Raw genomic sequence first — 22697 nt, forward strand, 5'->3', positions numbered from 1 at the left:
AAGGGGGTGGGTCAGTCGTTTGTAGCACCTGGTTTGAAGTAAGTATCATATTTACAGATGTGCCAGGGGCCTTTAGATTCTTGTTTTCGCAGGCTTTTTGTTTCAGATAGCAGCCTCTAACTTTCCCTAATCTTTGTCTGCCTTCTGCAGTCGCATTTAAAAGCAGTAACTCTTAATAAATGTACAGATGGTCTGTACAGAATATCTCTTTCTGAAGAAGAAAAATGTGATGCAAAAGCATTACGCCTGCTAGAATCTGTCACTGATCTCTGTCACTGTTTGCGAGTCTTTTTCCTTTTCTTTGACGAGGAGGGAGGGGAGGAGTTTTTCCTTTCTCTTCCTTTCCCTAACCTTAATCTTTTAAAGAGCTTTAGAATTTCATAATGACCATGAAGAGGTATACAGGGAAGTGTTGACACCATGATTAAGCACATTGCTCAGTAATAAGGTTTCTCTGGCTTTAACGTCAACACTTTAAAATGGGTTCTCTAAGCTGCTTAGTGTAGTTATGTAGTTTGGTATGGTCAGTTTTCTTGCCACATACACTTTCACTGGAAATGGCATTAACATCAGACCATATTGTCACTGGTTTCAAAAACTGAAATCGTGAATGTCACTGACATAACAAAAGCACTCATTGTGTCTCTTATATTCTGTGGTTACAGTTCCTAATGTCAGTTTGAAATAAGGTTTGACTTGAGCAGCTCAGCTTCTTTGGTCTTCCTACATGCCATTGACACTCTCACATGATTTCCTCTCAGAAAGGTTCAACTAGGGCTGCTCAATTATGGCAAAAATGATAATCACGATTATTTTCACTGAAATTGAGATCACGATTATTTGACGATATTTATTTAACCCTTTAAGACCTACTATAGAACCAAGTCCACCAGAGCTTATATTATTTTTTTTACATGCTGTAGTGCCATTTGTGGGAGCATTTCAAGTTGCTATACATCAATACAACTGTTATAGCCCATATTTTAATAATATGTATGCATTAAGTGCATAGTAATTACATAAAATTCAAAAAAGTGCAATAAACTACAAAAAAAATTGAAAATCGCTTTTGTTTTGTTTACATATATTTCTACTTGGAGAAGTTTAAGAGGTTTATCCCTCAAAACTTTAAATACAATAAAGTTGCAAAAAATAGTTTCCCACCACAGGAAATTTATTTTGAGTGTCTTCATAGTTTTATTTTGGAGATACAGCAATTTTTATATACTGCAGGAAAAACAAAAAACAATCCTATGATGCAAATTTGCAAAGAAAACAGCAGGTGCATCATTTCACTGTGGGAAGTGTTACGAACAGCTGATAGGAACGGCAAAGTGTGTTTCTGGAATATTATGTTTTTGTTCATGCAAGCGCTTTTTATGCAATTTTTGCAAAGCTATATGTGGAACGAAACCGTGACCGAGGACAAGCTGATGGCATCAGATGTAAGTACAACTCCTCCGGTTTCATATGCAAAACAAATTATTGCGCTAGCTTACACGGTTCAGGTTCTACAGGGATTTAAAAATAGTTACGCAAAACGGAGCGTGCTGCTCTGACCGGCTTTAAAGGGTTAACAATGACTTTAAAAAAATAATATAAAATAGTGTGCAACACCACTGAAGTTTTTTTTTTTTTTTTTTTAAACTCTTTTCAACCAACGGCAGTCACTCTCCAAATAACTTCTGCTTAGCTTTCCGAGCTTCCCTCGGGTCCTCTTAATCAGCGGTCTCCACCCTTTTTTGCGCCACGGACTGGTTTATGCCCGACAATATTTTCACGGACCGGCCTTTAAGGTGTCGCGGATAAATGAGGGAGGGGCTAATAATCGGCTCAGTCATTTTTAATGATCGTTGAAAGCCCAGATCGTAATCGTGATTAAAATTCGATTAATTGAGCAGCCCTAGGTTCAACCCATGTGTAGGTGACCAAATCCTGGTTAATGTCATTCACATACAGTAGTGGAGGATTTAGCCTACTGTAATCCATTAGTGAACACAGGTAAAAGAGTATTATGGTATAAGTTATTCCTGGTCCTTTAATATACCTTTAAAAAAAAAAAATGTGTATATATATATATATATATATATATATATATCCCCATCCCCAGTCCATAGGTCTGGCATAGATCCATTTAGCCTAAGCACATTGCCAGGATTGTAATACACTGGTGGAAACCCTGATCCATTTCTTTAAGCTCTCACTATTATAATCATTGGATCAGTCCTAATGTATGTGTAATGTAGATGCAATTGACACCCACTTTTAATAAGAGATGTTAATCAGAAGTTCTTATCTGTCAGTGTAAAAGAATCATCTGTGATGAGCCAGTCTGCCGAGAAGAGAAGTCGTAACTTTCCATTTTCCTTCTGTTTTGCAGGAAAGCAAGTACATATCCGTAAGCCTGCACTATCCACCCCAGAAGTGGTCCCAGAGCGTAAACGCTCCACACCCATCAACCCAGCCAACACTATTCGTAAGTGCCTTTCCAATAACCCTGTATCGCAGCGGCCGTTCAGAGACCGCATCATTCATCTGCTGGCACTCAGGCCCTACAAGAAGCTGGAAGTGCTAGCACGTTTGCAGCGTGACGGTATCAACCAGAAGGATCGCAACTCATTGGGGACCGCCCTGCAGCAGGTATTTCCCAACAGGAGAGTTGCATGAGTTTGAACAGATTTGTCTGTTTATGAAGGCTAACAAGATTGTTGCTTGCAGATCTGCCTGATGAAATCCTGCTCACTTTATTAATGCTTCATTCATGAGAAATGAGACTGTTAGTCGTTGAACAGTATTTACATACACAGATGTTTAGCCAGCACAGGATGTACGAAGTATCTATACCAGTATTCCTGCTGCCACAACTTAACTTTGAAACTCTGTGTGTTTCTATGCAAATTAGGTGGCAAACCTGAATCCCAAAGACAATGCATATTCTCTGAAGGACTACATATACCGTGACGTCCAGCGAGACTGGCCTGGTTACTCAGAAGATGAGAAGTCTCAGATTGACCGGATCCTGACTCGGTACACAAGCAGCCAGTTCAGCTTTTTATTCTGATTAATTTTGAGTTGCCTTTGATTAAATTAAAAGCAGTCGATATATTGAAAGGAAATGTACAGAACGGTAGGATGTGAAATACAGAGCAGAGATCCTCATGCTTGAATAGAAGCATCAGTCATTTGGTCACATGGCAAGTGCCAAAATATAGCCTCAATTATGCTCCTAAATGGTCTCCTGCTTGCCTGTAGTGATAAAGCATTTGTTCTTTATGGTGTGTAATTGGGCTAACACTGTTTACACTTTAAGCAGAAGTGGTTTTACATACATGAGCACAGTTTCCAAAAGAACGAATGAAACGCTGAAACTCGTGAGAGAGTGAAGAAAACACACTGTTCTGTTATCTTGGTGTGTGGCTACAGCCTGCAGTACATGCTATAGCTTCTATGAAAACATCGACACTGTTTAGACTAGCTTGTGGTACGGTTTATTTTGACATTAGCTACACTACAGATTTGTGTTTTAGAGCCATTTCTTCTCCTTCTTGTGTTGTGGCATTGGAAAAATGTAAATTAAGCCTCATGAATATGACCAATCCACATTTTTAGCAGGTCTTAGTGTAATGATGGTTGAAGGCTACCCTCTAAGTTGCCCTTTCTTGCCACTTAGACTGTTCCCCACTGATAACACTCTGTCTTTTCTTCAATAGCAAATTAGGTCTTCCTAATGAGATAACTGCAACCTCATCCAGTGGTTCTCCCAAAGACAGCGCTCCCACATCGCCTCAGGTACCTGAACAAAAATTCTCTAAAGCTCAACCCATGGTGTTATATGATTTTTCAGACTAAATTCTGTGGTTGGTTTCATTGGGGGGGGGTTTTGGCAGAAGCGTCAGCCAGACTTTGATTTCATTGATCCTTTGGCACCGAAGAAAGCCCGCATCTCCCACCTCAGTAATCGAGGGCCAGCCGCATCCTCCTCGGATCGCCTTGAGGACGAGGGCAGCCTCAGCTCTAAACGCTCATCCCTACCCTCCAATGTCACCTCAGGCCCTCCCACTCATCTCCCCATCTCATCCCACCCACCTGCCCCCTCTCACCAGCAGCCTAGCCCAGCTTCTAACACCAACTCACCAAGCACCCCAGAGGGCTGTGGCACCCAGGACCTGCCCGTGGACCAGAGTTCCTCCTGCAGAGATCCTTCACCCAAGTCCTTTTCGTCCAATAGATCCCTGCAGGATCGCTATCAGCATCCTAACCCCGGTCCCAGACCATCCCCCAGCCCTCCGCCTTGCACCTCACTCACAGTTACCTCCACTGTCATTTCTAGCCCTCCCTTGTCCAGCATCACCAGTAAGAAGGTTAAAAAGAAGTCTAAGAAGCACAAAGACAAGGATCGAGAAAGGGAGAAAGGGAAGCGAAAGGAAAGAGATGGCAGTAGTTCTCATGGTGTTGTGGAGCAGGCTGTAGAAAGTCATAGAGCCAAGAAGAGGCAGAGCCCTGATGAAGAGACCAGGAGAGTTATCAGCAAAAGTTCTCACAAAGATCAAGGTGCGTTTCTGAATCTCTTGTATGGACCGCTGAATCAGATACCTGCAGTTCTGGAAAATTTATGTTGTCACTTTAACTCAGAAAACAGGACAACAACCTTTACATTACAGGCCTCCATTTCTTTGCAGCAGCCTTTGCTTTTTCAGCAGCTGCACCACTGATTTCATGAGAAAAATGGGTTTGTCTTTTCCTATAAAAGCAGTGCATGTCTGTCCATCAGTACCTTTCGGTCCTGATTATATTGAATGAAAAATCCTGTGCTGTGGGTTAATGTCATCATGCAACAAACATTTACATTACTGTTGAAACATCAGGGATCAACTAAAAGAGACCTGTTCATATTCTTTACATCAGAACAAGATGGTTAAAAATAAAATCCTGTTGTTAGACAGTTTTCCATCATAGCAGCGGTGCTTATGTTTAATGTTCATTATAAATTCTGCACTTAGATTCTTGCATATTGCTGTCTCTCCTCAGACTCTTCAGACAAAGAGAGGCCAGTCCAATCCACTGAATTTTCATCCAAAATAGATACACCTGACTATATCCTGTAAGTAACTGTTATAATTCTAAAAGGGTCCATTATCAACAGTCTTTTTTTTTTTTTTTTTTTTAATTTCCTCTTTTCTCACCACAAATTGTGAAACAATTGCAAAAGAGGATGTTTTGAACAAACACAAGTGAATTAGAGTAGACAAGAATTAGGACACGTGAAATGCTGCTGTAAACACAGATGTGTTTCAGTGTGCATGCTAGTATTCTTTGTTCATTGCTGTACAAGGACTGTTTTGTACTTTCCACATCAGTGGTAATGAGTTCAGGGAATATCTTATCCGTAGCACATTTGAAATGGAGAAGTGCAACAGATGTTGAACTTCCCATATGTCTATAAATGGCATGACCTTTTCAAAGGTGCATTCAGAATAAATAAAGTTTGGAAAGAGCATGTTCATAGTCCAGTGCTGGTATTGGTGTTGTCTGTAACAGCTCTTTCTGGATTGAAATTTCAAATTAAAACTTACTTTGTCACCACTTTAAAATGGATCTAATTTTCCTTTGTTTACAGGAAGTACACAGCATTGGTGTCCCTCGACCAGCGGCAAAGCTACAAGGACGATTTCAATGCAGAGTATGACGAGTACCGGCTCTTGCATGGACGCGTGGAGAACATCACCCGCCGCTTTACCCAGTTGGACGCCCAGTGTCGGAAGTTGGCCCCTGGCACCAAAGAGCATCAGGTCATATTGAAACTTTTTGCTTGGATACATTTTCGATGATGCTGGTGATGACTGCAGAAAGACCACAATCATAGAAATGTGACACAGGCTGTTCTCTCTCTTAATGTGTGTTTTAATCATTTTCTACATTATTATACATTTGTGGTCCTGTTGGCTGTGACAGAATATAATGAAGTCTTTGGCCTTTAACCATTCACAACTGGCTCTTTGTATACTGCTGTCAAACAAACAGGAGGCAGTAATGATGGACAGCTTATTCATAATCAACAAAAAGTAATAGTGTTGTCAAAGTTTCACAGCTGCTCCTCAATCCAGAGACACCTGCAACCAGCAGGCGACAGACATTTGTTTAGAGTGCTAATAGTTTCATTCTGTGCTTTGGTTCAGGGTCCTGCTTTTTGTCCCCAGCTATCAGAGCTTTTGTTTTTTATTTCCTTAAAGTAAATGTAGGTGGGTCAGTATTTCATTTATCTACAAAAAGTGAAAGAACACGTGTTTGTAATGTTTATACATGACGTCCATTGGGAACAACTAATGACTTTAATCATCTTTACAGAAGGTGCAAGAAGAAATAGTGAAAGAGTACAAAAAGATCAAACAAGTAAGTTACACAGGCTGTCATCATTTTAAGTCTTTGTGTGCATTTCTGCCTTTTCCCCTGATATAACCTAAAAACAATGTGAATTCTATAACCAAGTCTTTACTTTTTTGAATGTTTGTTGCATTAAGTTTGGCCAAAATGTTGTCACACTCCATAATCACGCTCATTCTTAAGATCTGAATTAGACACACTACGCATATATGTACTGGTGGCAGGGTGGTATGTGCACACCTGTGTAAATGACACGGTGTTTTAACTGATGTGAAAAGGTGCATTAACGTTAAATATTAAATCCTTCAAATATTAGTGCAGTATTGTTGCTTTATATTCCATGTGCATAAAAATTATTACATAATTGGACATGTGCAGAAGCTCTTTCTGTCCTAAGACCATTCGGAACTGTGAACTTATTAGAGTTTAGAGCCTGATTATTTCTTTGACTCCTCTTTTGCATACCAATCAACTCAATATGGCTATAAAATGTATTAAAGCAGGCTAAATATGAATGGTCACAAATACCGGTAAGGAATGGCAGCTGTGAGAAAGTGCTGAAGTCATGACGGCATGCTGAGATAACTTAACTTCTGAGCAGGAAGACAAAGCACCTCCTCATGGATTTGTATAGGAATGTCAGGCATGTTTAGCTAGTGCAGGCAACGGTAGTGCACTGTTTCCTTTTTGCTGTGTTTGTTCATGAACAAGGTGTCAAAGGAGAGCTTTCTGAAGCGAACTCTCTGCCAATTCTTAACAAAAGTGCCTGAAGTATGCAGAGTAAAATCCGGATAAACTGGAATTGTGGTCAGTGAAACAAAACAGACAAATGTCCACAGTAAAGTTAAACATTTTCATCACAACTTTTAACCTTTTTAGTGTTTCTTGAAAGATGCCCTAAAAGTCTCATAATCTGAAGTGCTCTGTAAGGAAGAGTGCATGCCACGATTGGTCAGAAAATAACAGAGCATTAGCAGGTTGACTTCTTTTATTTTAAGGATGAACAAAATGTGTAATTTGTTCTGCACTTTAAAAAATCAAACCGAGTGCAGCTGAACTGACATTTTCTTTTTTTCCCCCCTTTAAAAAAAAAAAAAAAAAAAAAAATAGCACAGCCCCAACTACCACAAAGAGAAACTGCGCTGCGAGTACCTGCACAACAAGCTGGCCCACATCAAGCGGCTCATAGCTGATTTTGACCAGCGCAGAGCCCAGGCCTGGTCCTGAGGGCACAGTAGAGAACAGCTTCACTCATCAGTATTGAGAATGGAGGGTCAAACCAAGAGCATCTGTCCAGCTGTCTCTTAGCTATTGAGACCCCTTCAGTTGCTGCCTTCGCAACAGCTCCTTCCCCTACTTTCCTTACCATTTTTCCTTCTCCTGTTTTCTTGCTTCATTCCTCCTTTTCTTTTTGACCTTTGATTCCACAGGCTTCATTGGTGCCTGCAATCCTGCTTTTCGACTTTACCCATCAATCCTTTGCTTTTGCAGTATTTTTTTTTTCTTCTTCTTCTCCTGTGGATTTGACACCACTGGACCAGTGGAAGGGGCTGTCTGCATGTGTGAGCGGGTTTGTCTCTAACTTTTGAAGGACTTTCTCTTCAGACAAAAGTATTTTTGAGCATCAGATATAATATTAACATGTATTTAAGTAAAACAAAAAAGAGGGAGATCTATTTATTTTGTGACTCGTAGTGCAAAGTAAGAGTCTGCAAATGATATATTGTTTAATTTTGTTTTTTTAAACAATGCAAAAAAAAAAAATACCACAGGCCTTATGTGTTTTGACTTTGTGAAGCCATTTTGAACGCAGATCCATCTGTCATCTCATCTGACAAAGATGCCTGTCTTGCCTCATTTCCTCTCATCACTTCAAACGGCAGTGGATAACCACACTTCAATAAATTGCTGCCGAAGCTGAATTTGAAGCTGAAGAGGAAGGAAATGAGACAGGAAGAAGAAATCACTTGAGCTGATTAAGAAGCAACAGTTTGTGTGCATGGGTTGTGAATTTAATTGCAATGATGAAATGGTGTTGAACGTTGGCGTAAGCCAACCCCTCCCCCCACCCTGTCAGTAGGGGGCAGTATTTCCCACACCAAACAATATTTAATGTTCACAGTGCATTATGTATGCCTTAAGGTGTTTACATTCGGAAATGTCGAGCTGGGGCTTGGAGTCCACTGGCTGTACAAAGGAACTACAACTGCCTAGAAACAGGTGTGTGTGTGTGTGTGTGTGTGTGTGTGTGTGTGTGTGAGTGTGTGAGAGAGCGGGTGGGTGGGTGGTGTGCAGATGTCAGTGATCGAGAGAGGAAGGGATGTAAAGTCTGGAAGGAGTGTTACAAATTGTGAGTGTAGTTGTATGGATGTGTATTATGTTGAATGAAAGGAAAAATAGAAATGTGGAGAAGAAATGAAGAAATATAGAAAACAAACAAAAAAAAAGCTGCTATAATGTTTAAAACCGGCCAGGAACACTCAGGATCGACCTGGCTGGAGTAAGAGTACCTGATCCTACCTGAAGAAAGAAGGAAGATCCTTATTTGGTTCTTCTCTAGACCCTGCAAAGGAATAACCCCCCCCCCCCTTCCTCCCAACCTCTCGAGCTTTATCCAGCGGCAAACAGGTTTTGTTTTTTTGTTTTTAAAGGTTTGAAAGGAAGCAAAATGTTATCATCCACCAGAGGACTTCTCTGTATTATGATGTCAGTGCGTTTGATTCTCAGTTGGAGCTCCACACAGCAATGAAAGGTGTGAGTTGGAGCATTTCTTTTTCAACATGGATACAGATTTGGATGAATGGCTTCTATGAAATTATTTCAATGAGGGAAATTTTATTTACTAAGTTGTTTTAGAATGTTTGCCAAAAAATGTAATTGCCTTTTGTTTCTTTGGTCATGCTTCCATGGAGTCAAATTTCTGATTGGGGCTAATGTTGAGAAGTCATTGATTATGCGATGTCTCTCTTTCACTGAAATAAAACTTCCTTAAATGTAGGGATGTAAAAGAGGAACTTTGTCATTGTGCTGTTGACGTGTGAAATATTTCGCAGACAAGAGTCTGTACTTTGTTTTGGGGGGGCACTGTTTATTTTCATTTCCCACAAAAATGAATATTGTTCTGTCCTGTTTTTCATTATGTGATTGTGGCATTCTGTCAGATAGTCAGTCTCTGCAGTAGACTGGCTCTTTGGGTTGGTTGTCAGAATCAATTTGGGTTTATAGCAAACTCTCCTTAACTTTTTATTTTGGACAGATAATTAGCACTTGTATCTACAAGGTGTCACAACAACCGAAAAATGTCCATCCCGCTGTGGGGGAAAGGGCTGGTATTTGTACTGTTTTTCCTGGTTGTGATAATTTCCCAGAATTAAGAGCTACAAAGGGCTACTTCACATAACTTCCCTGTAAGAGCTAATTCAGAATATAATGAACAAACAGTATATGAATCAGTGTGGAGGGGTTTAGTAAGGAATACCGAGGAAGTTTTAGATTTCCCAGCAATGTTTAAACAAGAAGCCACAAGTCCATTCTGAAAGAAATCTGATTCTGCCCATCTGAAAATGTACAAGACATTTCAATAAAAATCAACACAGTTTTACCTGAAAGATGTTTCGCTTCCTTTTTTAAAAAAAAATTTTTTTCCCCCTTTTAATCACAAAATATAGTTATTATTAAATCGTGTTGGGATTGTTTTTTGTTTTTTTTTTTTACAAAGGCTTGTATGCAAAAGACAATTAAAAGTAGAAAGAGGTATAGTACAAAGACTTAAGAGTGGGTTAGTAATTAAAAGGTACTTAAATATAACTTTTTCTAATGGCATCAGAGAGTGGCTTCATAGGAATGAGATCCAAGCTAGCTGGCAGTAATCCAGTGTTTCAAAATTCAATTTCAATGAGAGGTACAACTAACATTAAAATATCCTGTGACCTGTCACACGTATTTTAATAAGATTGGTTTTCAGAAACGAAATAACGGTTATATGAGCAGACATAGCTGGACTGGCCAGCGGCCCACCGGGCGATTTTTTGTTTTTATGGGCCGATCGATTTTTTTTTTTTTTTTTTTTGGAAGGGTATAAATAATGAAAGGTGTTGGATTGGCCAGTTGGTCATGATCGACTCTGGGCTGGACCAATTACAGCCGAGGAGGTCGGATGCACCCTCCCCCTTGTTTAGCAATCTTATAGACGAACTAAAGAAAATGGAGAACAAAAAAAGGAAAGAAGGTGCAGAAAAAATTAGGACCAAAAAGAAACGAGCCCTTCAGGCAGACGCTGCCAAATGTGTAAAAATAACTGAATTGTTTGGCGGTAGCTATGGCATAGCTTCCACAGATTTAGCAACATCAGCAAGTGGTGGAGGCCAGCAGGTGGATAAGGGAAAGGGGAGGCAAGAGGAGGAGAGACCGAGGCGGCCGCCGGTCATAGTGGCAGAGGAACTGAACTTCAGGCAAGAAGTTATGACCTGCTGTCTGTGTCAGATATAAACCAAGTTTAGTTGTAGTTTGTTTTCGTTGTGCTGACTTTTTACAGGCGCTTAGAATAACTGGTACTGCGTACTAGCTAGCATGATGGAGTTTATATACTGCTGGGCGGGTGCTATGAAGTTACTGATAGTAAATTTTATTTTATGCTTTAGGTTAGTTTCTCAAACTCCTCAAAATCTTAACAAATTGTGCCAATCCTTACATGTTGCACCAGGCTGATTTATCATCTAAAGTGGAGAAGTCTGTGACAGGAGACAGGAGAGCAGCAGAGAGAGATGGAGAGATGACTTCATGTCATCCATGAGGGATGCATTTGACATATGTTTCACATATTATAGCCCAACAAGTTACTCATAGCAATTTAAATACCAGCAATCAGTTTTTGGCAGACTTTTTGGCACAACACCGGCTATTGCAGTTAATAATACAACAGCTTCTTGCCATTTTTTGTGTTTCTTTTTATCGCTGTGTAACTGAGCTCAATGGAAAGCCTGCATGCGCTAGTACCTCTTGCCACAAGTTCCCAGAATCCTTTGCGGTTTTACCCCTGAATGACGTCACATTTTTGGTGGGCCGGTCTCTAGTCAAAATGCCCGGGCCGATTTTTTGTCCCAGTCCAGCCCTGTGAGCAGATGCCTACTACTAATGTCTGCAAGCAATGAACACAAGGTAGAACATGAGTTATCTGATACTAGTGTCCTGGTTACTGAGTGGGCCCAGAAAGGGATCATATTTTTTTTGTGATATTCTAATCTAAAAAAATATATAAATACTGAATTTCCCAGAGGAACCCACCCGAGGGATTAATAAAGTTTCGTCTAATCTATTTTGTGTGACTAACATTCAGATGGTGCATTTCTGTTCACTTGATGACAGGGCAGATAAATGCCAACACCTGGGGGTGATGACCCTCAGGAGGTAGAGCAGGTCATCCACTAACTGGAAGGTTGATGGTTTGATCCCTTGCTGCTCCAGACTGTATGTCTCTTTGAGCAAGATACTTGCTTACCAAGTTGCTTACCAGTTTAAATGTTACAAAGGTGTAGAAAGAAATTGCCTGGGTATGTTGTGTAAAGCACTTTGAGTACTCCAGTATAGCAGAAAAGTGATATATAGCAAGCGCTCATCTTCCAATTCTTTCATTTTTTAGCTTCACCTCATTAACATTTTATACAGTGTTGCAACAGCTTCATGCACAGAAGACAGACACACAAACACCTGCTGAAGTCCTCAAAACTGCTTTTGTGGTTAAAGTAAGTGTGTCTAGCAGCACATTTTGCCACGATCATACACACAAAGAGACAGACAAGCTCACAGGGTGTAAACAATACCAGCCTCGGTGATGCAGCTGGTAATAACAGAGCTTAGATGGACTGGTGTATGCAAAAATACCCACAACTGTAAAACAGTTATGGGTACTTATGGGCACACACACAATAAACCCAATAAAAATGTGCAAGATATAATCATGAAACTTTATAACAGAGTAGTTGAGATCAAAATGATGGTTGAGTCTGACCCACAAACACGGAGTAAGGGGCATCATTTATTCTTTTTAATCTGTAGCATGCATCCTGTGACTCACTGTGAGAGGCAGCTTGATCTGATGTTTGAGTATGTTTTAAGATGTGTGGCGTGAGAACTTGTATTCTTCACACCTTCAGTTTCAGTTCTTGGAAACAAAAATGCAAACACTTATATATGTTCCACCCTCATCTAAATGCAAAAAAAAAAGAAAATCAGGCTACCTGTTCGGATATAACATCCCTTGTTTAACAAAGATTCATGTGGTCCCCGGAGTCTCTCATATGCCTGGAAGCTTTCCCTGCACCAGACAAGGAAACAGCTGCATATAATATGCCTCCGGCCTCCATGTAGCTTGTCCCTGTGGCTTGGGGAAGAAAACCGGTGAGACTCAATTAAATCAGTGACAGATGCCGTTCTGAATTCCAAAATATCACTTTGGTTCTTATTTCTTATTATACTGCTCTCACTATGACAATTCAGCATTCACATGTTCCTACCCTTTATGATGTCTCAAATTTATCCCAGTGGCCTTGCTGACGAGGCATTGCCACAGGCTGAGAAGACATAATCCACAGAGAAGCCAGAAAAGAATAGACTTGGATGTAACCCCTCTGTAATCACCAACGCTGGTGATAACAAACTGGTTATTGCAACATGATTTTTTTAAATTTTATTTTAAGTATTTGAAATAACATGAATTTTTAATCTAACTGTAGAAATGATGTACATAACAAGTTAGTTTACATCACTGACTATAAGTTTTTATGCTGTCAGCTGTATTTGAAACACTCATTTGGTAAGTGAGATTTGGGGGAAGAGCCCTAAAAAAATTCCTACAACTTGAACTTGGTGCTTCTGTGAATTGCTGCAGCTGTCTGTGGGTGCCCATGCTCTAATGCAGTCTGCACATAGATAGTATAAAACATTCAATTCAGTTTTATTTATATAGTGTCGAATCACAACAACATTCGTCTCAAGGTGTTTTATACTGTATGGTAAAGACCCTACAGTAACAATCAAATGCTCCCTGTGAGTAAGCACTTGGCAACAGCGGAAAGGAAAAACTCCCTTTTAACAAGAAGAAACCTCAGGCACAACCAGGATCAGGGAGGGACAGTCTCCTGTTGCAGCTGGTTGGCAGTGAGAGGAGGAAGACGCACTGTGGAAGAGAGCCAGAGATGAAAATCGCTGTTCCTATGTCAATAGCAGCAGCGATGTCATCTATTGGTTTGTGGCGTCCGATTATGAAACCTCAGGGAGGACACTGGATGCTTACAGGATAAATGGGCACACCTGCATTCAGTACAGTCTGAAACTACCACTTGAGCCTACAAACTCCAGCGGAGTCGCCCCCTGCTGCCCGTTAAACATAATGCAGGTTTAAGATACTTCTGAACTGGCTCTACTTTTTCAGACACACAAGCAACGTGCATCTTACGTTGTCTACTGGTCTGCAGTAGTGTTTAGATTTGTGTCAGATGACCAACAACCACTTCCCTACTCAGTGGTTTTACTCTTGTGGCTGTCCGGTTCGTGCCCAATCTGTGCGCTGTCTCTTTAAGAAGGAGGGCGTGACTTGGAATGATTGACTTAACCAATGACTGTTGAAAACAAAGAGATCACGTTTCTTCTTCTGCATCGAAAAAATTAATCTGGAAAGAAAAAAAAAAAGGAAAGAAGTAGGGAACTCCTCACCTCCTCGTCACTTTACCAAGAAACTTAAAATGGCGCAGCAGTTTGTCCAGGCGAAAATTAAAGGCGACAAAGTGGTGGTGTTTCTGAAACCCACCTGTCCTTACTGTACCATGGCTCAAGAGGTTTTGGAGAAATACAAGTTCAAGCCGGGACATTATGAGTGCGTTGATATAAGCAACCACAGCGAAATGGACAGTATGCAGGACTACTTCCTGGAACTTACTGGAGCCCGTACGGTAAGCTTACAGCCTCTCCGTCTCAAGCAGGGCGAGAGCTTTACTTTAATACACACACACATAAATTCAGTGTTAATATCGTTGTATCTTCAGGGCACTGACACAAAATTTAAAGAACACTTCTACGTATTTGTGGGAAATGAAATGTAAGCATCGTGGCCTTAAAGCATCCGGTATTAAATGGAAAATAAAGCAGATACAGATTTTCCATATAGGATTAAGGTAGATAAAATGTCCAGTGAGTGCAGGAAATGTTCCTCAGCGATTTTGGTTCATTTTGAAATGATGACATTACACAGTAGCTGACATGACATGGCACATTTTTTCTGCTGGAAGCAGCCAACAGATGATGGTACATTGTGGTCATTTAGAGACTCTTCAGACCAGGCAACGTTTTTCCAAACATCTGTTTTGGGCTGTCAGGCTTGTAGCCTCATTTTCCTGTCAGGAGTGACCAAGTGTGCTCTTCTGCTGCTGCAGCCTGCCTGCTTTCAAGGTTCAACATGTTGTGCGTTAAGAGATGCATACTTCTAACAAGTTACTGTTACCTTCCTACTAGTCACTGAACATTTTCTCTTTTTCAAACCATTTTTTATAAACCCTACAGATGGTTGTTCAGGAAAATCCCAGTAGATCAGACCCTAAGTAAGAATGCCCATTTGATAATCTGGAAATCACCATTATTACATGAATCACAATTTCAAGAAGGAACTTCACCTCCTGATTATGACATTCTTCAAATCCAACACACGCCAGCTACTACAGTTTTTTGTCCTTAAAGTATTATTTTGATTTGATTTGATTTGATATACCTTTATTATTTGGATCTGTTCTGCTTTTTATTATCTCTGTGTTTGTTTATGCAAAAAGCAAATGTACTGTGGTAGAAGTAACTACTCGAGAAGTGTTCTAGCATATGATTGGTGGCAGTAACACGAGGGAGTATGTAATGAGACAAACAGGAGAAAGAAGTCTGGGGTTGGGTCCCTTTGGGGAAGTTCTGACTGTCACAAGCTTCATAGTCACCCGACTTCACCCCCATCTCTCACTTAAACTGAGAAAATCAAGCGTTTGTAACATGAGAGAAGCTCCCTGTGCTGATTTTGATTGTGACGAGATAAAATGCGTTATCAGATTTTGCTGCTCATGCATGCTGCCTTTGATGCAGAAGCCGTGGCAGACCAACAGTACCACAGATATTCCGATATTCATGCACATGTTTCACAGATCACTGACCCTGTGCATGAAGCTGAAAAGGAATTTCTTCCTTTTTTTCTTGTATTGGTTCAGGTCCCACGTGTGTTCATCGGTGAGGAGTGCATCGGTGGTGGCAGTGATGTGGCGGCCCTCCAGAGGAGTGGCAAACTGGAGGGCAAGTTGAAATCCATTGGGGCCCTGCAGTGATTCACCTGAAGATCTCCAGGTATGGCATGGACTCTGAGAATGTAGCTTCCCTTCACCTTAAACTACAGCACACACCCTGTTACTAATGCTCGAAATAATAACAACCGCTTAGAAAGTGTAAGTTAGGAATACTCAAGGAAAATATTATTTAACAACAAAAAAAGTGGTGATGTTTACAAATCACATTTCGTATTATTAAAAAAATAATTTTATAAGTTATATAGTTTGTTTTACGTATTTTATAAAAGCTGTTACTGGATCTGCTGGAAACTGATGCCAGGAAGCTCCCAGCACACAGTTTCTGTGCTGATATTAATAACATTTGGTGTTTGGCGCTCTGCGGGAATATTTAGGATTCAAGAAATTTCACAAACTGACTTGTTACAGCAGTGGCCTCCTGTTACCACACTTGAATTCAGAGAGCTCTTTAGAGTAATCTATTCTTTCACAAATATAAAGGCAGACAGTACAGCTGGGTGATTTTATTTATTTATTTATTTATTTATTTATTTTGTATATACCTGTGGCCCATCAGGGTTTAGCTCGTCACTAGGTTTGGAAATTGGTATTAATAGGTACTAGCAAACCTGCGCACGTCTTCGTTTAGCACTCAGTTGAACTCTCAAAATGTACAAATATATACGATTGTGGGATTTGTATAAAATATTTGTATACACCATACAGCTGTTTGCAATCACATCACTCTAATATTTATGCAACATTTCATTAAGATCGTTCCACTTATTCAGGAGGAAACATACGCTATGATCATTACAGTATGATTATTAAGAAATTATTAGTGTAGAATGCATAATTCCAGGGAAAGACAAAAAACAAACAAACATATAAGCAGTAACTTGCCAGTGAAGACAGCGATGGAGTCAGCGGTATGTTAAAACATGTCTTTATTTAAAGTCAGACGCCATGTATTCTACAGTCTGTACAGCACAGGCTCAGAGGAGCCATGTGTCTCCACACTAGGTGTGGATGCAGCACTGGGATACACTTTGTTTCACAGTCCACAGTTTCACCTGCTGTTTGCTGATTCGTATTAGTAGGGATGCACCACCAGGATTGTAACGTTCTGGGTTTTTGCCAATGTTTAAAATAACAATTTGGCTGATTTCTGATCCTAGTTAGTTTGATTTATTATTGTGATAGGACAAAAATAAATAAATAAGTGAACTGTTTCAGCGTCTTTCAGCCTTTCATCATACTATCTCGCAGTGAGCACAAATTCAGTCATACATATTTATGAAAGTGGATCCCAGAGATGATAACGGCAAACTCTTGCGAACGAAGACATTCGCCAATGTTATTGGTGAATGTCATCTATTTTGGCAATAGGCCGATGTATATCTACAAGGCGACTATCAATCAATAAATCGCTGCATTCCTGTTTATTAGCAGATCAAGATGTATTCGAGGATATTTACACACAGAATTTAGTGGAATTTGTGCAGCAGCTGGTTGACAGTGGGAGCTTGCTTGTACTATATACACAGAATTTCTGTTAATACTGCAGAAATAGAATATGAAAGCATTACACGCCGCTTCCTGATTGATTGTGATCCACAGATTAAAAAAAAACCCCATCTGCTAGCTGTCACTACTGATCGCTTTCACCCTCGCGTAGGTGAAGGTTTATTTAACAAATTGAGCCGTTATGTTCCATTTCCCCTTTTTTTTAAATCGAGTAAACAGCCGTGAAACATTAGACTGGAAAGTAGTGCCACCCTGTTCGTCTCGACTCCAAATGTTAAAAAAAACAAAAATCATGTCCACATACGGTATAGTTTACAAAAATAATTGAGCACCAATAAATCATAATCTCTTTATGATTAAAAAACATTTTAAATTAAAAAAAAAGATAAAAGAAATATTTCGTATTCACCCAGAGGCTTTGAGATTTTTACTGTACTAACTTATGTTCATAATACGGTGCTCTTTTTTTTTTTTTTTTTCCTCGTTTTTTGTGACAGCGACAGGTCGTTATTTATTATTGCAAACAGAAAAGCATGTTTTCTCATTAACCCGCAAAGGAAAGCGTGTAAAAGTCCGCCTCAGTAGATTTTAAAAAGGAGTTTTGAAAGAAAAATGTTATTACTGTTGCTGATTTGGTTTACAGATATTAATTACAGGCTAGATGCTGTTTGATTTGAGGCTTACATTTGAAGCCTTTTCTCCATGATAGTGTAACTGCTTCATTTGACACCTATGTACTCTACTGTGTGGTTATAAAAATCAGTCTGGCTGCAAGACAGTTTATGAGGCTGTGTCATCGATGTGAAAGGATCGACTAAAGTGTTGTAATTAAACCTGTCCTGCTCATTTTCTTACACATGAAAATACATATGACGCTGCTAACAGCAGGAATTGTGGATGACTTGCATCGGGATCATTTGTTTACCCTAGAGTCAATAATTTATTATTTCAGTGCTGTTTAACTGACTCACTCAAAATACAACCTCACCCAGTTTCTTAAACCTGGGGAGAGGTGAAGCAGAGCCAAAGAAAGAATGATGTTTGGTGCAGATCTGGATTGTTTAAGATTAGGGCACTGGGAGGAATCTTTCATCTGTATTGTCAGGAAATTTTAGGATGTAATTTAGCGCAAAAGGTGACATGAAAACAGTAACAATAACCCCAGAGACTTTTAAAGGCTCTGGATTGAATGGAAAATAAATTAAATAAACACTGAGCTTTTGTTATAGAGATGTTGTACGCAAAGGTTAGCTTCCCTCCCTTCCCAGGTGTGTTTACTAAATTGCTGTGGCCAGTGAAAAGTGGAGTTATTGAGCAAATCTGCTGGAAGCTGACTTGGACACCGACAGTGAATGAACCAGAGTTTAATGACACACAAGGACTGAGTGAATGAGTGAAAAGGTAACTCGGATAGGCCATCTCTTGGTCATGTGACTGAACGGGAGACCCGTACTTCTGTCACATGACTTACTGGTGATAGCTAGCTCACTGTTTAACATTATTCACACAAACTGAAAAGTAACGAGTTGAACAGAATAAAATGAACGTTGCTGCAAAAAATAAAACAAAGTAATATTTCCCATGACTTTTTGTTAGATCTTAACAAAATCTTAGAGGGCTTTTCATTGGGCCAATCAGAAACTTCCCCCCAGGGGCATTAAAGAGACAGGAGCCATGAACAGAAAAAGGGGAGCGTTTCAGAAATGTGCTGCATGCTTTCATGTTGTGGAACAATAAAGTATGTAAACCTATTCTTGAGGAGCCTCAAAATAAAACTGCGAGCCTGTAAATGAGCTATATACGGGCACTTTGAGAAACTGTTTTCACAAGTTCACAATCTTTAGATCAGATGGGATGCATCATGAGTGATCAAGGGTTTCATCTATGACAGAGAGGTCCTGCGTCAATCCTACAGAAGACACACAGAAGCTATTGAGTGTTGAGGAGATCTTCCTGTTTAATCAACCTGAAGTCACATTACCCGTTAATGTAGTTTGAAATAGTTTGCACATGATCCTGGTTGTTTTCCTGACAGATGTGTGGTCATTTGATATATCAGTAATTATACTGAAGCCATTTTGTGTCACTGGTCAATATTGAAATCCACAGCTTTGCACGCCATTAGAAATGCGATCTTTCACAGAGATTCGGCCAGTGGCCAGTCATATTAAAGTCTTATTGGGTTTTATGGATCAGTTTTTTTATTATTGCCCTCGAAGGAATAGTCATATTAGGATGCGCCAGTCAGTCCACTGAGGGAGGAGAGGCGCGTCGCAGCAGTTTAACAAGTCTTTCCTTTTCTTCCTCTGCATCGTTGTCTCTCGATCAGCCCTTCATGCAGCAGGATAAAAAGAAAAAAACATGTCTTCTGTCAGTTTTCCCACACGTCGATGTGCACTGGAATCCTTTCTTTTCTTTTGTCATTGTCTTCCTTTGCTCTTCCCCACAGATGGTTTTGGCGTCCAGGTTTGGTCACATGACAAGGCAGCGGGACTTGCGGAGTTTGCGGCGTCGCTGCTGGTACTCGCTGAGCTCTTGCAGGTAGCCTCTGGACGGCCATCGTAGCCTCTCCACCTGCTCGCGCTCCTCATCTGGACACATATAAACGCAATCACATGTTAGACTAATTTGTACTCTACTGGATGTTTTTGTTCTTAAAATGTTAGAGGAAGATTTATCATACTTGACCAATACTCAGACACATATGGAATATGAACTTGTTGGGCTTTTGTTATACTGTTACTGTAATATCCGTCCAATGGCCTTTAAGGAGGCTGATATTTGTATGACCTATGATGACAATAAAAAAGTGGGATTGCTACACAATTTTGCTGTTGATGTTGTCTTTATCTACTTTGATGTGGTCAGTAATATGCACAAACATTAAGTATTAAATATAATATAAGGGTAAAGTTATAGTACTGAACCTAGTATGAGGAGTCACTATTTAAAGGTCTGACAGGTCACAATCTAATTTACAAACACGGTGCTTTATGATGCTGTATGGGAGGTTTCCACAGGTTTCCAGGACCATGCTTGATTCTCCAATAAAAAAAAAAAAGTAAGTTAATGATTTTAATTTTATTATCTAAAAACAAGTGGATGTTCAGTGTGGTTCAATTTCAATTTACACATAACTGATGAGCACTTTGATTATACCTCATGTAGTTTTAGACGGAGCCCTGACTCAAAAAATAACAACAAATGGGATTATTTTGCAGGGACTATGTTATCTGAGGAAATACTTGTGTTATTTCTTTTTCTGTCTTTCACTTTTTTTCTTTTCTGTTATATTTCACAACGTTAAGTGTACAGGCTAATTATCCCAAATGTACAGATCATCTGTAATCCTTTTCTTCTCTTTTTGTTTATATGTATAAAGGAAAACCATTGTTTAAAAAGGATAGGTCTATATACATTACATGTATGCAAATGATGTGTATATGTATATATTTCAGTGTGATTATTTATAGTAAAGCAGTTTCTCTTTTTAATCAGTAGATTGTTGTTGAGTTAGGACACATTAATTGCACTGCAGGGCAGCATGTGACGATTAAAAGCTACACTTTAGGTATTAGAAGTAGCACGTGGTCAAAGTAGCCATTAATTTCGCTTGAATCTCTCTATTTATAATTATTTCCCCTCATCTATGTTCTTACCATGTTAATTATACTTTGTTGTTGAGCCACAGATTTACAGTTGTTGTCCCTCCTGCATTTCTTCCCCACTAAAGCGAGCAACAGTTTCCTATGACTGTAAGGGCTTGTTATTATATATTTTTTTTAAATAAAAGAACAGGGGGCTTCATACTAGTTGTTTCTGGCACTAATGTCGACAGTGCAGATGCTAACATGTTGGTTAATTTGACATGTTTTGCTGCATCTATTTGTAGTTTCTTTTTTCTCTTTTAAGCTCCACCTTTTCACTTTTGTTTGTCCATCTTTACCACTTCTTCCACATTAAACTCTGTCCCTGGCCCATCCCTTACGTCACACAGAGAAGATAAGGGATGGGCCAGGTGTGTTAAGAGATTTTATTGGTCAATGCAAATAAGTGAATGGGTTATTGTGCAGTGGCTGGTCAAGCTGGCCTGTAGTCTGTATAATTATATCGACAAGGAAAAAGGAGAAATCCCAGAGACAGGGCGGGACTGTCTCTGGGTGGGACTGTCCCGCCCTGTCTCTGGGAAGTGAAGCTGGTGCTGAAGTGCATTAAATCTGCTTTCTTTCTGTCCAGCAGGGGGATGACTTCTCTGCTGAAAAAAAATTCAGATTGTTTAGAAGTCTGGTAAAACAAACCTCCTGTTTACTTGTTTTATGACCTCAGTAAACACTTTCCTGATGAGCTGATGATCTCAATCACTAGTTTGTTATTGAATACAAAATATTAATTTTGTAAATTAGGGTCAAATGGACAGTAAAGCAAGGTATGCTTTAGCACATGGCTATTTTGTGTCACTGTTGTATGAGTGACTAATTCTTAGTTTCTCTCAGATCCCTTACATCTGGTTTCAAAACAAGACTGGTACAGCAAGAAATGCTCAATTTGGGGAATAAAATTGGAAATCTTGATTGAGGTAATTTCCATTTTTTCTATACAGTCTGTGATTTTGGCTGGATGGACTGGTGTTTGGGGGGGGGGGACACCTTCACTTTATTTCAAAGCACTTAATCACAGGGTAGTTTCAACACTGTAAAGGCTGCTCCCTTATTCGCAGGTGATACCTGTAATAGTGTTTAGAACAGTTATCCCTTTAAAATTGCACACTGACCTGAGAGCTCCAGGAAGTCAGGTTTATGACTGAAGATTAGGTAGTTGTTGGCGATGAAGTGGAGGAGCCAGATATAGAGCTGCTCTGCATTGTGGCACTGGAAATCAATAGAGACACTATATGAAATGCAGGTCTTCTCCTAAATGAAATTGTATGAGCATCTGCTAGAGATGGAGCCTAAGGCAGCTGCTGATTAACAGACTATGTTTCAACAAGAAAATATTGCACTGGATACTTTGATATTCACTCACCTTTGCCCTGCGGAGTAGTCGAACTACACTGATGCCTGTTGATGCCAGCTCTCTACTGGGCATGCTCTGAAGGTAAGCACATACGCAGACCTCACACAGATGCTGCAGTCGTTTCACTTGGTACATCTCGGCACAAACCAGCACAGCCATGGCCTGAAGCACACTGGCTGGACACACAAACACACAGTACTGTCTGATATGCTGCTTACTAGGGCAAAGAAAAAAAATCAATACAGCATAGCATTGCAATATTTTGCATGGCAATAAAATATTGATATCCATTTTCTTCCGCTTATCCAATTCAGGGTTGCAGGGGGCTGGAGCTTATCCCATTTGCCTCAGGGTGAGAAATATCAATACATGGGCACCAAATATTGATATATTATTATATAAATTAAAATACTCTGAATAGTATGAACAAAAGGGCTCATCTTATGCACCACCATCCTGAGAAAACTT

The 22697-nt window shown here is 39.8% G+C and overlaps 3 protein-coding genes across 3 annotated transcripts in view; 2 read left to right on the plus strand and 1 right to left on the minus strand.

Moving 5' to 3' along the window:
• ell2 (elongation factor for RNA polymerase II 2) overlaps positions 1–9989 on the plus strand; it is a 15186-nt gene extending 5197 nt beyond the window's left edge. The window contains exons 5-12 of the mRNA XM_086291755.1: positions 2381–2640; positions 2903–3027; positions 3711–3789; positions 3888–4551; positions 5029–5101; positions 5618–5789; positions 6346–6390; positions 7492–9989. Coding sequence (XP_086147881.1) covers positions 2381–2640; positions 2903–3027; positions 3711–3789; positions 3888–4551; positions 5029–5101; positions 5618–5789; positions 6346–6390; positions 7492–7608 — 1535 coding nt within the window. The 3' untranslated portion in view covers positions 7609–9989. The remainder of the gene's footprint in view (positions 1–2380; positions 2641–2902; positions 3028–3710; positions 3790–3887; positions 4552–5028; positions 5102–5617; positions 5790–6345; positions 6391–7491) is intronic.
• Positions 9990–13987: 3998 nt separating this feature from the next.
• glrx (glutaredoxin (thioltransferase)) lies at positions 13988–20042 on the plus strand. Its single transcript, XM_086291763.1, has 3 exons — positions 13988–14327; positions 15618–15750; positions 19666–20042. The coding sequence occupies exons 1-2, from the start codon at positions 14121–14123 to the stop codon at positions 15729–15731; spliced, it is 321 nt and encodes a 106-aa protein (XP_086147889.1). The 5' UTR covers positions 13988–14120; the 3' UTR covers positions 15732–15750; positions 19666–20042.
• Positions 19524–22697, minus strand: part of rhobtb3 (Rho related BTB domain containing 3) — a 28312-nt gene continuing 25138 nt past the window's right edge. Inside the window, exons 11-13 of the mRNA XM_086291759.1 lie at positions 22239–22405; positions 21988–22084; positions 19524–19807 (exon numbers count right to left, since the gene is read on the minus strand). Coding sequence (XP_086147885.1) covers positions 19689–19807; positions 21988–22084; positions 22239–22405 — 383 coding nt within the window. The 3' untranslated portion in view covers positions 19524–19688. The remainder of the gene's footprint in view (positions 19808–21987; positions 22085–22238; positions 22406–22697) is intronic.

The sequence above is a fragment of the Aulonocara sp. 'chitande type north' Nkhata Bay genome, linkage group LG5, assembly GCF_057382095.1.
Source record: "Aulonocara sp. 'chitande type north' Nkhata Bay isolate Kocher_YH1m ecotype deep benthic linkage group LG5, A_spYH_male_GT1.1, whole genome shotgun sequence".
Classification (NCBI taxonomy): Eukaryota; Metazoa; Chordata; class Actinopteri; order Cichliformes; family Cichlidae; genus Aulonocara; species Aulonocara sp. 'chitande type north' Nkhata Bay.

Coding starts and splice junctions, on each gene's coding strand:
- glrx (XM_086291763.1), top strand. CDS start 14,121: ATGGCGCAGCAGTTTGTCCAGGCGAAAATTAAAGGCGACAAAGTGGTG. Junction 14,328..15,617: donor AACTTACTGGAGCCCGTACG/GTAAGCTTACAG, acceptor GTATTGGTTCAG/GTCCCACGTGTGTTCATCGG.